General features: G+C 37.0%; 1 protein-coding gene across 1 annotated transcript in view; it reads left to right on the top strand.

The window, feature by feature from the left end:
* Positions 1–18,005, top strand: part of LOC150077417 (vesicular glutamate transporter 1-like) — a 260,722-nt gene that overhangs the window by 129,490 nt on the left and 113,227 nt on the right. Inside the window, exon 2 of the mRNA XM_090385981.1 lies at positions 10,937–11,020. Within this exon, the coding sequence (XP_090242107.1) occupies positions 10,937–11,020 (84 nt within the window). The remainder of the gene's footprint in view (positions 1–10,936; positions 11,021–18,005) is intronic.

The raw sequence follows: 18,005 nt of genomic DNA, 5'->3' as shown, positions 1-18,005 counted from the left end.
ACCGACCATCGGAAGGCTTTGAGAAATTAAATGTCACTAAGAAGGGAAGTGTTCGCTTTTCTGATTATTCCCATTAGACAGCTCACTAATTATTCTGGCATGGAAGTTGAGTACGCGGCTCCTTGATAGAATATTTAAAGAAATGCTCGCTTTCAGAATTATGCGCAGTGTATTAATTTTCGGCGTTCACAATATGGGAAGAGGAGGAGTATTTGCGAAAGACCATCTCTCTAAAGATGCGATGCCCAGAATGGATGAAAATTGAAAGAAAACTAAATATCGCTGTGCATTCAATACAGCGTTACATCGATGAAGAGAAATATGGTCGGATCTAACGGAAAAGAAGCCTGTTTGTAAATGTACAGTTCACTTCTATGTTCAAGTAAAAAAATGAACTTTGCCGGTAGCAGGCCGTTATTGACACCAACGCAAAAATTTGGCATGGCCCTTCATTTTGCTGTTTGTGCTTTCCCGATATTGGTGTTATCGCAGATTCTTAACCAATCTACCAACACAAGCCCCTAAATCACGGTCTCTTATAGCAAAATCTAATTAAAATTCCAATATGTTCTATACCAGTATAGCGATTTATTATGCAGAAATTTCTAGACTGATTACGTCTTCGTATGTTTAATGTGGTGGGTTTTGTTCGACATGCAGAAATGGTAAATGAGCCCAACAAAGTTAAGACTCGCTCCATTAAGTATTTCGTATTTTTAATAAGATTTGGCTCTGCTTTGAAACTCACAAATTATCCCCACTTTATCATTATTTCAGGAAAGAAGTTTCTCTTACGAACGATGGAAACCCTATAAAATCCTTCGCGGCATGGAACTTAGTATTTCGTGAGGGTATATTGGCTTCGCCCTCGTTATCCATTTGGAAATGGTTTCAGAGTTGCATTCCTTATTTTTCCAAATCTTCGGTGGTTCCCAATGAGAGTTCGAAGAAGTCTTATTGTAGCTAGATCATATTCTTAATTGAGCATGCCTGGTGTATGATAGCTTTCGTCCAATCATTCCTTGTTATTCCAAATCATCCGTGCTTCCCAAAGAGGATCCGAAGACGTCTTCTTGTAGCTAAATCATTATTCTTAATTGAGCATGCCTGGTGTAGGATGGCTTTCTTCCAATATTTAGGACTTAGTAAACAATGGATTTATATATATAAACTGCTGATTTTAAGCGTCAATATGCATCATTTCCAGAAATAGAAGATTTTTTTTTTTTTTTTTTTTTTTGATTTGGTAGTTGTTGGCGCATCGGCTTCTGTGGCCATATTGCACCTCCCAAGGTTTTTGCAGTACTTTGATCCAAGCCCGAGGCGAGAATCGAACCCGCGACCTTTGGGTTGCCGGGTAGGTACTTTACCCACTCGGCTAGCCCGGTCGGCTAGAAATAGAAGAGAAATCAAAGATCCATCCAGACACTTTCCAGCTGCTACACAGAGGCTTTAGCTGATCTGTAATGGCGTCGGGCTAAAAGCCGAGAAGAACCATCAAAGAAAGGAAAATAACCTGATTATCCGAAGAAAGCCGTACATACACGAAGGTGGAATTCTGAATTCTTTGGATATTTAGCGTCAGTGAAAGCGAGTAGGAATAAAGAAGCCTCTGTTTAAGTTACCAAACGATTCCCAAATCACGTGACTATCACTACGTGCCTAGAATCGATATTAACTTGGGGCGCTTTCAGCGCGCGTGCTTTGAATATGCGTATAATTAATAACAATCAAATACGGTTGGATTTGACTAAAGTTTAACCTAAGCGAGGTGGCTGAGAGCGCGTGTATTATTCATGGTTTTAGTAGGCTGATGAACGAGCACGGAAAAGGGAACACGACCTCTGAGTTTCGATACAGTCTTCTGAGCGAAATACGCCGAATCAAGCAAACATTCATTTCCAATCACGCAGAGAAATTTTATGACCCGGCAAACATATTGAAGAGTTTAAAGAAAGAAGCGCTTCCCTGGGAAAACTGGCCGCCAGTAGCAGGAATTTTGCTCGGATTTAATCTGGAGGATCATTTTTGCTAGCAAGCATTCGTGAATAGAAAACTGTTCAGGAAAATGGCAGCTTGCTCCAAAGCTAAAAGCGGTGGCTAAAGAAGGCACAGAAAGATGCTCCTTCGCGCAAAGATAAATGTTCAGAGAAATTATCTGTGGTAAGTTTTGCTACGGCTGACTGAACGCTTCGGAAACACTCGAATAATTTTATAATCCCAGTTTTCAGTAGAGAGAGCCGAAATATATTTTGAAGTTTCAAATTATCTAGCGACGTTTTAAAATTAAATCATGGTTTCAGTTGAGTCAAAACTTTCAAGAAAATCGCTTGTTTACTTTTCGTTTAGCACTGCTTGTAATATGCCTTTAATTCTATCAATCATGCGCTTAAAAATAAACAAACAAATAATCGTGAACATGTCTATTTTCAGAGCTTCCCAGTATAGACACTTGAATCACCTTTAACCTCACCGCTTGCATCACTTTCAGAACGACATCCGGAAAATCTTATTTCTAGACGACCATCCAGAGGGGGAGAGCGGTGTTAATGGTGTGGGGGAATATTTTCGTGGTGTGTATTGGGATCTTGATATCAATGGAACAAAATCTTGATGTCATTGGAAATTGTTGTCGAGCAATCGCACCCCTTCAATGTGAACAACAAAAAAAATCCATTAAATATCCACAAAAGATCCTTAATAGCAGCACTAAAAGATTATATCCCATATTAACGACAAAAAGGCTAGTTTTAATATCCAATAAACAGTCTTCAGATTTTCGATGGAACATTTAAATGTCACATTCAATTCCTTCGATGCACGCAATATTTCTAGAAAATGTTAAATTTTTAAATTCAAACAGTCATAGTTCTGTAATCTGCCATATTGGGCACATACTCTACGTTAACTTTAATTGTTTTGATATATAGAAGTACTCGCTATTAGATACCTACCTAACGGTGGGTAGGTCCCATTTTAGCTCCCAGAACAGCCTGGATTTGGTCGTGACGCGGATTCAACAGCAAAAGCATATTACAAGGATGCTAGTCCATGTAAAATCATTTGTTCTCCACAGTTCTTGGAAATTGGACGGTTGTTCCATCTCATCCCACAGGTTTTCAATTGGATTGAGATCTGGTGAGCCAAGCCATCGCTCTCATGTTCTTGGAATTAGTTGAATTCGCTCTCATATTCTTGGAATTATTTCTGTATAATTCTGGCCTTTTGACTTGGCGCATTATTCTGCTGTAAGAGCCCATTCGCATGAATACACTGCAGGCATGAAGGGCACAATTTCCAGATCACTTGTACAATCCAAGATTGCTTTGCTGGTATCCAGAGACCCGTGGTGCAACATGAAACACTCCTCGCACTACACCGACACCACCAGCCAGCATTTAGACTCTTACTGCGATAGGCTCATCGAATCATGCTGTTTTCGCCATATTCTGATCTTCCCATCGGCATGAAACAGTAGGAATAGTATTAGCCACATAGTGCAAGGAAGCCACAGACTTTTGCCGCACGAGCCAAAAAAAAAAAAAAATAAATAAATAAATACAAATTATGCGCTTCCCTCCTCACTTAGGTTACTGTCCGGTTGACCTTTCAATTTCTTCAAAATGTCAACCTCAACCACCTGCGGAGGCAACTTGTTCCAGTAATCAACAACTCTCTGGGTAAAATAAAACTTCCTACAATCTAGTTTAATCTTCTTCCCCTCTAATTTGAATTTATGGACCAACTTCTGTAATTATTCATAACAATTAAAATTCTGCCTTCGTTCATTTTATTAACTCATCTCAGATTGTTATAGATCTCAATCAGGTTCACTCTAAGGTGCCTGGTTGCTAAGTTCTGTAGCCCGCATAACTGAAGTCTTTCCTTGTACGGTTGTCTTTTGCGGATCTCACTATGCGAGTTACCCTTCTTTCAACAAGCTCAATGTTTTTTTTTTTTTTTTCTCAGATGAAGTCTCAATACTTGCACACAGTATTCCAAATGCGGTTGTACAATTGCCTTTATAGTGAGATTATGACCTTCCTATCTCTACAGGAGCGTAGGACACCATGGGATTTTCTGGCAGCTTGTTTTATACTGCCCAAAAACGTCATATCTGCTGGGATGGTAGCTCCCAGCCCCTTTCTTCCTCTACTGTTTTTAATTCTACCCCACAAAGTGTATAAGTTATTTTGGGGTTGCTATTTCCCAATTGTAAGGCCTTGCATTTTGTTGCATGAAAACATAGATACCACTTTTCTGACCATTCTTGAAGCCAGTTGAAGTTGTCCTGAACGAACACTGCTTGGCACTGATCATTAACCGCTCTTCCGTTCTTTATATCACCTGCAAATTTTGACATCACGACCTTTTTCTCTTCGTCGATATCGTTTATGAAAATCAGAAACAATACAACAACAAAATCAGAATCAGAAATGCTGTTTTGTGTGAAAACAAAACAGTGAAAATCAGAATCAACTGACCTTGGGGGAATCGCGCTATTGATGTTACACCAATCTGAAGAATATCTGTTAATCACAATCCTTTTCCTTCTGCCCTACAGAAGTAATTTGAAATCTATCTGAAGTAATCTAGTAATCTGAACATATTGCAGCTTATTCACTTCCTCTCATGAGGAAGTGAATCAAATTCCTTGATAAAATCCAAATAAACTGTGTCGAAATTGAAAGTTTCCCTTATATTTATCTCATGAGTAATTGTGTCAAAATAGCATACCAGGTTAGTTAATCATGATTTTCCTTTAACAAAACCATGTTGTGTGTCCTTTAGATTGCCATTTCTATCTAAATGTCCTTGGACTGCATTTTTGGTCATTGTCTCTAAGATTTTTCCAAACACTGAAGTCAGACTAACCAGTCTGTAGTTACCGACTTCACACTTGGAACTGCCTTTACGTATTGGCTATGCGTTGGCACATCTCCAATTCAAAGGAATCTCTCCAGAAGATTCCCTCATAATTATCCTCAGTAGTTCAGTACGTTCTCTGGCCGCCTCCCTCAAAACTATTGGGAATATGTCATCAACCCCAGACGCCTTACTTTCCTTTAGGCTCGAAAGTTTTTTTTCTAATAAGCAGTCATCTGTAATTCAAAATCACTAATTTCAGATGGCTCAGTCTCACTCGCACTGCCCTCTTATCAGTATAAAGGGTCTTTCGTCAGTAAAGATCGATGTTTCTTCTTCTTTGTATTCACATACATGAAAATCTCCTTGTTACCATTCTTCGCTCTTAGTCAGTGCTCTCTCGTACTCATCCTTGCCCCCCTTAACCTTATGTGGTACTATTACAGATCAACTTTTAGCTGTTCTAAGCTTCAATACTTTTCATCACTCTGTAATTTTCTCATGTTGTCTTTTTCTGCTCTATTAGACTAGTCAGCTCCTTATTAATCAATCCCGACATCCTGTACTTTCTTAATGGTATATATGCTTTTGATGAACACATATTCATGACTCCAGTGATTATTGCTTTGATTGTATTCCTTCAAAAGATTTCACATAATAGGCAACGTTTTTCCTGCATTGCCCAGGAGCCCACTGTAATAGTACCTTTGTTATCTTCGACAACGTATGACGAGTTGTGCGTTCTGAAATGACTTTCGTTACTCCTGTTTCTCTGGATTGTTATCTAACTAGCATTCTTTTGTCCTACACAAATCTTATCAGCCTTCATAGCCTCGCACATCAATTAGCTATATTCGACAAAAGGATTGCCATTGGTTGTTGGACTAACTTCGATACATTCAAGACAGTTGTTTGCGAAAAGTTTATCAGGATTGCAATTCCGAAAAACTAAACCGGCGTCTGGCGCCGTTTACCTTGCCACACCTTCAAAAATCACTTAAATCTTTCATCCTTCCTATTCTCGTACTGAATTTCACACATAAGTAAAGTATCTCTACGGATTTGCCCACCAGCTTATGTTGGTACGGGAGAGTGATGCTGTTACTGAAGGAGCTCTACCATTTCATGAAAAGGGTAGATGTACCTAATAAAATGGCCACCCAATGAAATTCTTTGCATTTTGGAATATGCCTGTTCGATCCAGGCTCCTCACGATAAACACTTCATAAATAACGTCACTGTAATTTATAAACATAGATAGGGCAAGGTGGATATGACAGGTTAAGCCTGGTCTTCTAAATGCCCTCGAACCGAGTTGATTGAGCTTCCAGAAACACACATCTGGCAAAAGAATCATGCTGTCTGCGGATAGAATTAATCTCGCTGTTGATAATATTTTGGAATCAATTTAATAAACTTCCCTAAGGATCAAGCAGCATTCTAGAAACAGCGTCGTGCTAAGAACATTTTAAATTCCCTCTTCTTTAAAATTATTCAGGATTACAAGTCCCTTCCTTCAGGAAGCATATTCTAAGCCACGAATACTGTAGTAAACATTATTTTTTAAAAACATTAATCGAGATATATACTGTCATGTGTGTAGTATTCTTATTTTAAAGAACACATTCACATATACTCTACCCCATTCAAATTCTTATTGAATCTATTTCGAAAAAAGCCATGATAAAATTAATTTCCATGGTATAATCCAAAGCATTATTTTAAACACGATATTGATACTCTTGTTATAAAAGGTTTTTTGATAAAGGCCATACTATCGTATCTGTTCTTTTGCTTCCCCTGTTTCAGGTTTAAAAATCGATACATCCGAATGCACAAATTCAGCCAGCAAAGCTAAACTAATTCAAAAGAGGAAAAAGAACACTGAAGGGATTCAAGCAATTTCTTTGGGATGAATCAGCCCCAAGAGTGGACATCACAGCTAACAACTTGCAGTTTTCTTGATGCGAGTATGTGCGCTGAAAAAAATAATGCTTTTTTGTTTGTTTCACTGGAAGACAAAATATTGGTCTGCAAGATTTCTTTTGTATTCTCTAGAATTTTTTTCGTCCGAATCTTATTTGTTATCTGGCATAAAGGTCGTTGCGTGATAAATTTGAAAAATTCTACTTAGTTTCTTGCAGCGTCATTCCTGCAGGATGAAAGGTGATCTGTCTGACCAAGAATTTCTACGCAGTTGTAGACATATTATAGGATTCTGAAGTACTGTTTGATAGAGCTTCTTCAACTTTATCGATTTTATTACGTCGTTGGAGTTTAGTAACAAGAAAACTGTTCGTAATAATTCTGTTCAGCCTAGCTTTATCAGTTAGGTACGCTAAAAAATAGTATGTCTGAATTATTAAAAAGGAACGAAAATAGTTTGGTTGCTTCACTCATACAATCTAAATGTTGCCATTGTACGTTTTCATCATTCGGAATGAAGCAAACAGAAGCATGGAGGGATCCAACTGGGCAGATCAATGGAGCTACTATATGTGATTTACGAAACTAGCCAACTTAGCCACATTAAAAATAGAAATTATCCATTGCGAACATTTCTGTTACTGAAACGAGGTAAAATTGCGGCCATTATTTGCAACTGTCGTCTCGCTGATGTCTGTTGATTTATGACCTACTAAATACTTAATGACTTCGAAATGTCAATAAATGTAGGGTATGGGTTATTTTGTTTCTGTGTATCTACTGTAAGACTGGTTTTACAACTGCTTCAACCTTTTCTTGTGCCGTATGTCATTCCATATTTATTAGTATGACGACAGTGAAATTGGAATTGCTTTTGTATTCGTATGTGTTCACATTTATCAAAGCCTGGCCAGGATTTTGGAACATCGGCAGCGTACATCCCTCATACAGTAACAAATATACCCTGCCGAATTGCCTAATTTGTGTTAGTTGGCTGGATATCTGATGACAGCAGGGAAAAGATCTTTCTTTCTGCTACCTTTTGAAAGGTAATTTGTCAAAGTAATCCAGATAAGATGGTATCTAAAATTATGACGTTATTTCTCCATCTACGAAGATATTCAGCAGTTTTCAAGAGGAAGAAGCAGACATGAATTTGCTTCACTGGATTTACTACATTCTTCAAAATCTCCAGTCACGTCTGAAAATTTCTCCAGACGTGACTGGAGATCTGAGTATGGACAATTCCATTTATTAGTATTTCCATTTATATGTTTATAATTCGGATTAGAATTTATACAATTATGATTTATTTATTTAATACGCATAATAGCAGAATAACAATTGGGTTGTTTTGTCTATTTTACGGGATGAAAAACCAAGTTTCCTGGAGGAAAAAGAATAGGTAATCCTTATCTTGATTTAGTCAATTTCGCGTCTGTAAAGTGCATAGGCAAAGGGACCCGAATGAATTTCTCTCACCACCAGCGGGATTCGACAACTCCTTTTCAAATACGAGGGCTGTTTGAAGAATGCGACGACACATAAATGGAGATATATTACGCACTACCCCATGACACAGTCTCCCACTTTCTTTTTTCTTAAATACGACTCTTGCACCGTACACAGCTCACAGCTGTTAAAGAATTTGTGGATCGTGCCATGTTTTGGGAAAGGTACGTTCTTCCCAAAAAATATAAATAAATAAAAGGACTACTTCCATCCATCATTCTGATATTCATCTAATTTTCTGCCTTTCTGTTTATGGAACACATTTCTTTCTGTCCCTTCTAAAGGCAATAAATAATCTCGTTATCGATTTACTTCTTTTTCAGCTTACTTATTCCATTTTTCCCTCGCTACTGCTTGCCAGAAAGGGCCCCTATTTCCAGTTATCCACTCTAATTTAGAAATCCAAATTTGGCTTTCATTTCGCAATTGAATTATTTATAGAATGACTGAGAGTACCGATTATTTTTGTCATTAAGTTTTAATGACAAAATTTCAATGTCTTAATTCTATTAGATGGCTGATTGGTTCTACTCTTTCCTCTTAATCTCATCTCTTCCGATAGTTTCTGTTACTCTGCATCATGTACATCTAATTACTTCGCGCGAGCTGGTCTTGCTTTTGAAACCAGTGGTCTCTTCCACTCATGAATTTAAACTTTCTATTAGGTAGCTTTTCTTAAGCCAAATTTTATTAGCATATGGAATTCGGATCCGTGCAATTCAAATTTGTAACCATATTATCCTTTCTTTTTAATTCTCGTCTTTGGATTGTTGAAATTGTATACTGTATTTAATTAAATCCTTCATTAAATACAGTATACATTTTCAGACTGCTGTGATTAAGTTTCTTTTCAAAAGCTGCTCGCACACGCTTATTGTGCAGAAGTATCTATTTATGTATCTTTCGATTCGTTTAGTAAATTAAAGTAGTAATTTGTTAGCGAAAAGCACCGAGAACGTTATTATTGATAATTGCATACACTGAGTGGCGGCTATATTAGATACACCTGTCCTTTCCCTGAAATAGACCGCTCCTTCAGTAACATCATCACGAGTTCGTACCATGTAATAAAGCAGTTAGTATAAATACCACCTCCTGTGATGTGTGCAATTCATGCGAGAAAGGGAGAGAAGAATGAATTGAATGACTTTGAATAGCATGGTAGACGTGCTAGTATGAGTACCTTGAAAACTTCAACCCTGTTAAGGTTTTCCCGTACGACTGTTGTTGCCAGTCAAATAACGGCTCTGTACAACGGTGGTAACCAAACAGGAATTTCAGTTCGGACAGCTCATTCTACCTTGACAGGATAGGATATGGCAACCGGAGACAGAACTGAGTTCCATTCCTGTTAGCACAAAAAAAAAAAAAAAAAGTGACCTGGTTTTGGCGCTTTATAGCCATAGTTGCTAATACGCCAATAAAATCCAAAACAAACAAGTTAGCAAAAAAAAACATAAAGGAAGGTGCGGTTTCCTGTTTTGTCAAATCAGAAAACGTTTGAAAAACATTTCCAAGGACCTACCTGCCAGGTGTCAAAGATGCAGGCTGGTGATAGCGGCCCCAATACGGACTACGAAAACATTCCCGGTCCGTATTGGGGTCGCTTAATACAAGTGGAACAACGTTTGGATGCCACACGTTATCAGGAAATGTTTTCCGACTAGGCTCGTCCCTTCATGGCTGCCGTGTATCCATCTGTACAATTCTAGCTGTTCTTCTAACAGGCCAGATTTGTACAAAACTAGTTCCAGGGACATGAGAGTAAATTCAACCTCTACTGGGGTGATATTCGCTGTCATCAGATCTCATTCCAAACGAGCAGCTGTGGAATGAAGTGGAAGGTCTTCAAAGTATGTTTGCAACAATTGTGAGAAGCAACTGAGTCAACAAGGACCAACATCTTGTAACAACCTTCGACACTTTGAGTCCATATCAAGACGAATCCAAGCTATTCTTAGAGGTGAAGGGATCAACGTGCTTTTAGGGTGATGTCCATAATAAAGTGCCTACTCTGTGTACGTCAGGTTCGGATTTAAACTTGTTGTGGCCCTAAGCTATAACAAATGAAGCCCTTATCATTTACTGTTCACCTGTGACAATATCAAAAAAGGGATTTTTTTAAGATTGAGCGCTGACCCTTGTAATGTGAAGCCCTAAGCTGTAGCTTGTTTAGCTTGTGTGTAAATCCGGCTCTGGTTTACTTATCTGTTGAGTGTTTTATCCGGAGATAAAACAATACAGTTCAGTGCTGAACTCTTTAAAAAAATAGTATTTTATTTACATTATATTGTATATATGTGTCAAGGCTCTGTTATATGTTTTTATTAATACATATACTGTACTAATTATTGAAATGAAATCATCTCAGTACTAATAATGTTCCAGTTACTGTCATTTTATTAGTCCTTGCGGATTTTAGGTGGAGCCCAAAACGTAGTTACTGATATCTTGTATGCATTGAGATGATTTAATTTCAATAAATAGGTTATATAATCTCATCATACTAAAAGTGTCTATTTTTGTAAACTTTAGTTAATTTTCAAACCACGTAATCATTCCCACAGCATATATTTCATGCAGAAAAACTGATTTATACTACTATTCATACCATTTTCTTTTTTCTTAATAGCCACCCACCAAAAGGAGATGGCGAGGTGTATGAGATGATATCCCTTAAGAAGCTTAAAGGAATAACTCCTCCGTCATTTATCAAGTAAATCTTTCACATTTTGTTGAATCTTACTCTATACCAAAGAAAAAAATCTTTATATTAGTTAAGATTTATATATTAGCAAATAAATGTGTAGATAGTAAACTTGGGCCATTAATATGCCTGTATTGTATTCGTCGGTTGTATTATTTCTAGATGTAGTCCTTGAAGAGCGTCGTGCTGTGGATGGAACGTTAATTTTATTCAACATCTAGAATATGCCTAACTTTACTTTTTTTTTGTGGTCCAGAGCCTCAACTTAGCATAAAAATGGCCCCAGTAAGGATTTGAAGTGCATCTTGGGGAAGAGGGGCGAACTAAAAGTGTTCATAACTGGCGACGATGCTCAGGACTTTCGGAGCGTATGGTAATCTATGTGAAAGGTATATTGAGGTTCTTTAAGTAGTTTCTAACATGAATGCTTATAAGTATCACGGATTAAGGGATACACAAGAGAGTTATGTATATCCAGCGTTTTAAGAATATTGCACACACACACACATTCAAGATTTTTAAAATACTCAGAAGTTGGGACCAGTCCCGTCGAGAATTCTGAACATTGGATTTAAAATTCAGTAATTCTGCTTAAACTCAGTTTGTTTTACTTTGGCATACCTCCCAACAAAAATATTTAAACTTCTTTATAACTTATACTTTCTTAAAACATCCCCCACCCACCCACCCAATCCTTTTTCAGTAATCCGACTCCATCCCCACACAAAAATATCTGCATAATGTAAGAAAGACATGGACAAAAAGAAAATTTACCCAGAATCCCATTACAACCATTATTTCGGTTTACCCATACATATTAATTACTGAAATGGGTTTTAAAATAGGAAATGGTAACGTGCCACTAGAATGTTTGTTTCTTGCGGTTTTAGGGCGATTAATGTGAGCTCTGCAGCTGTTCCCTTTCTCATCGTCGCTTTAGCAGTTGGCCTCGTGGCGGTACAGCTTGTGTGGCTTTAAGATACTCTCCATAAGAGGGGGAGTTATTCAAAACTACCGCAATGTAAAGAAACTCTCCGAGTTTAACTTATTTACTGAACAAAAGCATTCTTTATTGTTCATAAACTGTGGTTGTTTTCGGTGTAGAAAACATTCGACGCAGTTTGCATGAAATGCTAAGTGCAGAGTACTTGGTTGAAACTCTTGGGAGTACGTGTGTCAACAGAAGGTTTTTTGTTTCCATGGGCAATAACAAAACTGTCAGTGTAATAAATAAGCGCATTTATAGTTACTTGCATTGTGATGCACACCTGGGGTCGTCATCAGCCAGTATATTTAAACTATTCACGTAAAACAAGTCTCCAACTCTGAAACACTATTTCTCATCTTGTCAGGTGACTAATCATGGATATTAAGCACCGAAAATGCACGTAGATTATAAAGTTGATGTCCCTGCGTGTGCAGAAAGTCAAGAAATCTAAGATATACTCAGTGGAATAAAATATTGAAATAAGTTTCCAGACAAAAGATTCAATTGTAGTGGTAACCGTAATTCTCATACATTTCATAAAACATTGAAACTCAGAGTAGCAAGTTGTATTCTTCTTGTCTGCTATTTTACTTGAGTCGTTCAAGATTACTCTTCAGTTATTTTTGCTTAACGGAACTTAATGTTAACAACGGAAAACGGTGCAAAGAGGAAGTAAGCTTATACAGCACTGGAAAAGAAACAATTTTCACTTTACCTGTCCATCTCCTCTAATAATTTGCCTAATTCCACATTCAATTTATTAAAACTACCCACCTCCACCACACCAGATGAAAGTTTATTCAACAATCAAATACCATCTGGCTGAGAGCGCAATGTATGGCCTCTTGTGTGTTGCTGTCTGAGTACGAGTAAGGATGCTATCAGCATTTAGTTTATTCATTCTATTCAAAAGCTTCAAACAACTCAATCAGATCTCCTCGCAGGTGTCTGGTTTTCAAGCGCTGCAATTCTTAGAACTGAAGACTTTCTTAGTAAGAATAAGAAAGAAAAAGAAACAAACTCCAAATTAAAGTGTATGAAAGAAAATATATTTTGAGGTGTGTTTTGCATGCGTTATGATTTTAAGAATATTGAAAAATAAAGAAGACAATCTAAAGTATTGCGCCTCCAAATTAACAGTCATAATAGAATCAAGAGGTAGAAAGACACTGAAAGAAATATTTCTTCGTTTCGTTATTAAATTATAGAAAAAGCACCATAAAAAGAATAGGTATAATGATAAATATAGAGACCTATCCGTAATGAAATTTGACTATGATAAGTAAGTTTTTATTTACTGTCATGGACGAAACATTGGCACAACGTATTGCAATAATTATTTTTAATCCCAATGTGCAAGGATTAAAAGTATTCCACTCCTCACTGAGACTGGTTAAGATTAACACTTGGTATGACATCACATCAAGAAACAGGCGTTCACTGCTTCTATCTTCCACTCATACAAATGTATACACTTGCGTCTTGTGGGCACAACGTACATTGCAACATCTGCCTTGTTCTGGAGAATAAGGCAGATACTACAATGTTGTAATCTTGAATTTCGTTAAAAACTCTCTCATTAAGAACCATTCGCGCACACACCTATCTCATGCCCAATTTCTCTCTCTCTCTCTCAATTGTTCTTACTGTTTCTTTGTCACGTGTAACTGTGCTGCAATTAGTCGAACACTCATTCGACAGCCGTTGCGCACAATCTCTCGAATTTTTTCAACATTCTCGTTGAAATACAGTAACTGGAGGAATACAGCAATCAAGCGAACAAGATGGCGTTTTGTATTTGCTATCTTTTCATCAGTACTAACTAGATAATATTTACGAATTACCATCATTATCACAGCATTACTTAGTACTAAGAATATTTAAATCCCTCCTTGATATGCATAGGAATCTGCTTAAATCAGACCTAATATATTCCACCTGCATCAACCATAATAAAGCTGGCAGCGCTCCACCCTTTATTTCAGAACCTGAAAAATACGCGGCAGGAGGAGCATTTCCCACAGAATCCACCCATCTTACCATTCAATATAAGAAAGAAAAATAATGTTGCATTGGCGTTGTTTATTTCGCCATTAGGCCCGATTTCATCTCTATTCTTTCATTGCTCTTCATCTGACAAACTCTTTACTGATCATCGAGCGCGCAGGAAACTTCACTTAGCTACGTCCCTGTTATTATTGATGCTCTCCTAAATCATCCCAAAACAAAAGTATTTCGAAAATGTCTCATTATGCGGTTTGATTATTTTTACTGATTGCAGCCCTTAAAATCTCTGGACTATAGCAACGTCTCCCTTCCATCTCTTCGCGCAATTAATTCAAAACAAGGTGGACGCTATCTGTTTTGCAAATGAGAAATAATTATTACTTTTGAATGCATCTTTGCCGAATTAGGAATGAATTATCGAACACATTAACTATCGTATAATACGTTATTCGAATGGTTAATCTTATGTGAGAAACGGCTCATTTCTTTACTCTTCCGTGTGGCTGTCCGTATATTTATATTCATTTAAATATGTTAAGAACATAAAATAAAACTGTCCCTCAATGACTTTCCCTTGTGTTTAAATTTCCTTTCGAATGCATTTTCGTAGTTAACAGTATAACCAATCATATTAATCTTACAAAGAGAACGCAGAAGGAATATTTAACTATGACAAGGAGAAAAATCAGAAAATAGTAATCCCTGAATAATTCATTTAATTGCTTTTGGTGTTATTTAGGATTGAATCAAAAAAAAATAATAACTTTGTAAAAGTTTTGTTTAATGAACATTCACAACTAGAATACAAGTACTGTCTCATTGGTGGTCAACTATTTCTGGCTGAATCAAACAACACGAAAAACTTTTATTCGATATCTTTTTCTGATTAATTCACGACCATTTTTAAGTACTGTTTTTTTACCTGAACCATCAACGGGGAAACTCAGCTTATTAGTTGAATTTCTTTTAGCTTTTCGACCTGCTGTATGAGCAAGCATCCGTGATCCCACGCATAAAAGATTGGCGAACTATAGCACAAAATTTCGGATATCTGGAACTAAGAAGTTTCCTTAGAAGCACTGGTTTCTTTTACCACAACCATCTTTCGAATCAGCGATAATTTTTCCTCTTTTTTTCAAATTCAATCATAACAGCTACTGCAGCCAGGAACATGAGATTTGAATATGAATTCTGAAGGATAATTTTTGAGGAATGCATATGAAGGACGATTGTTCCAGCTAACAGAAGATGGAGGAAGAAACGTTATTTCTTTCAGTTTTAAACGAGGAGTTGTTTCGTGGCTGCAGTAGCTGTTATGATTGAATTTGAAAAAAGAGGAAAAATTATTGTTGATTCGAAAGATGGTTGTGGTAAAAGAAGAAACCAGTGCTTCTAAGGAAACTTCTTGGTTCCAGACATCCGAAATTTTGTGCAAGTGAAGTGAAACATAATCACACGGATGCCATTGTTGTCGGTTGTGAATGCAAGGAGAACATAAGTGAAATACATTCACATGAGTTGGTATGGATTTCTCCATTATGGATTTCAAGTCAACTCCCAAGTCTGCGCTCCTTCAGATCTCTCTCTCTCTCACTCACACAATATATTTTAGACAAGTCCATAATTCAATCCAGCGCTCAGTTTATTAATAGTCATAATATGTCAACTGAAAATCTTGCCACTTTACTGTCGTCTCAAAAGTCCTTCTTGGCAGTATAGTGGTTTCGCCTTTGTCACCATTTTGAGAGGTCTTGATTCGAATGTCATCGGATACTGAAAGAAGTAAACTTGCTCTAAAAAATCCCGAGGTGAGAAGTAACGGCTTCTGAACTCTGGATTTTTTTCAAACCAAAATTCTTATTTCAACAACGTATCAACCAACCCTATGACAAGAACTGTGATCGGGGTAGCAAGCAGAATGCCTTCTTCGCTATACAGCAGAAATCCGAGCCTCAAAAGTTTCGGATTTTTGCTGCATACTGAAGAAGAAACAACCCTCGTGATTACCACAGCTGGTGAATTAGTAGAGTATAAGACATCTCCATTCTTTCAGCTTTTGAATACCATAATACATAAAGGGAATGCCAATCTAAATTCTTGGATTGGTATTATTTTAAATTTTGTTTTTGTAACTCATCACTTTCAGTTCTGTATTAAACCTCCACTATTTTTGTAATAACTCGGCTCTCAGAGGATGAATTTTTATAAAATTTTATATTTGGGCCTTCTAAAGATATTTGTAGAGTCTTTTGGAAAATTCACTAAAATCGTACTAATAGAAATCCAGCAATTATTTCTTTTATTTATATATATACTGTATATATTTATGTGGAGAGATAATACGTTGAAAAAATAGGAGTAATGCTGGAGGAAATTAATGAATATTAATTACTCATAATTAAAATAAATAGTTAAATTTAGAGAACGTAAAATTTTAAATTTATTTCAATTTTTTTAATAAAAATAAAAAATAATTAATTTAAGAAAAAAATAAAACGGAAATGTAACACTGCGTACACTAACTAACTTGTTGTTTTATTATTTAAAATAAGACCATGAGGTATCGTTGTGTCTGTAACTTGGTGTATACTGTATTAGGTTTAACAGAATGATACCCAAGAGGAGCTAGAAGAAAACCTGGAAGACAAAGGCGGAGATGGATAGATGAAATTCATGAGTTTTTGGGTAGTAAATGGATGGTCAGTACTCAAAAACAGAAGGAACTGGAAAGTTGCCGGAGATGCCTTCATCCTGCAGTAGATTGAAAATGGCTGATGATGGTGATGTATTCGGTTTAACTGTTTCTGAATGAAAAATTCGTGTTTCCGAGTGGACGAGGAAAACCAAACCAATTATTGGTCATATGGAAGATTAAATGAGACACACGCAGTAGAGAACTGCGCACCATTCTTGGCTTGTTACTTCCATTTCTATCAAAACAGATGCCACATACCATAAAACTGGTGAATTGTGATTGTATGAACTGGTGAATCCACTTTGAATGGATTCCCATTCTTATGACCTGGATAATCGGCAATTTTCCCATATCGTGAATAAGAATGGGAATCTATTTTACATTCTTATCACTTAAAATATCCTCTTTCTGTTGCCGTTCTGAAATGCACTGGGTGTCCATTCCATGAGGACTGCAACCTAATAATACGTCAGGCTAGCGTTTGCTGGATTGCTTTCCTGACAGCAATCTTAAATGTGTTAGGAGAGAAATGGTGTATCATGTGCCGACAAGATTTTTTCATTGTTAGGGAGGGTTGTCTTCAAGAAGTTGTTCGATTTCGTCCCACAATTTGTCTTTGTTAATTTCAGTTTTTGTTTTGCATTTCCCCTTTCTTGGGGAAGTGTAAAACAGCTATCTTGGGACACCTGAAAAGAGTATCTAAGGTCTTATATTGCTAGAGGGGCTGATGATAATGCCCCGTTTATAAATGGCTAAATCTTTCGTGCTGAAAATTATTGCTATTGCATTAATTTTCCTAGATTTAAATGAAGTTAGGACAGAGGACACATGAGTCCGGGTGCACAAATCATCATCGATCCTAATAAAGTGATCAGGCAGTGTATATGAGATTAAAATGTCTATCTATTAATTTAGTTTCAGACCCAATCCAAACTTAGAGCAGAACTTGTAGGATTTCCTCTACATTGTAATCCATTCTCTTGCAGCCACAGAGAACAGGGTTACGTTCATTGATTTATTTTCAATTTGCAGTTGTGTTGTGGGGTGTCAGTACAAGCAATAGAACCATCGAGGATTACTGACACATTTGGCGAGTATTAGTTGAGAAATTCTCTGGCTTCTATGTTTTATTACCGGTTATAAGCGATGCTAACCTTCACTTCACTCATTATGGTCTCCCAAGGGGGATTTTCACGTTTGATCAGGTCCATGAAGGGCTTCCGAAAGGTGGAGTTTGCGCTTTCATTCTCGTACCCTAATAAGCCTAAAAGGAAACCAAATATTGGCTAATGTTATTGGTTTCT

Source organism: Mastigoproctus giganteus, chromosome 12, assembly GCF_048544385.1.
Source record: "Mastigoproctus giganteus isolate SK-2022 chromosome 12, ASM4854438v1, whole genome shotgun sequence".
NCBI classification, from domain to species: domain Eukaryota; kingdom Metazoa; phylum Arthropoda; class Arachnida; order Uropygi; family Thelyphonidae; genus Mastigoproctus; species Mastigoproctus giganteus.
This window is presented reverse-complemented; position numbering and strand designations above follow the sequence as displayed.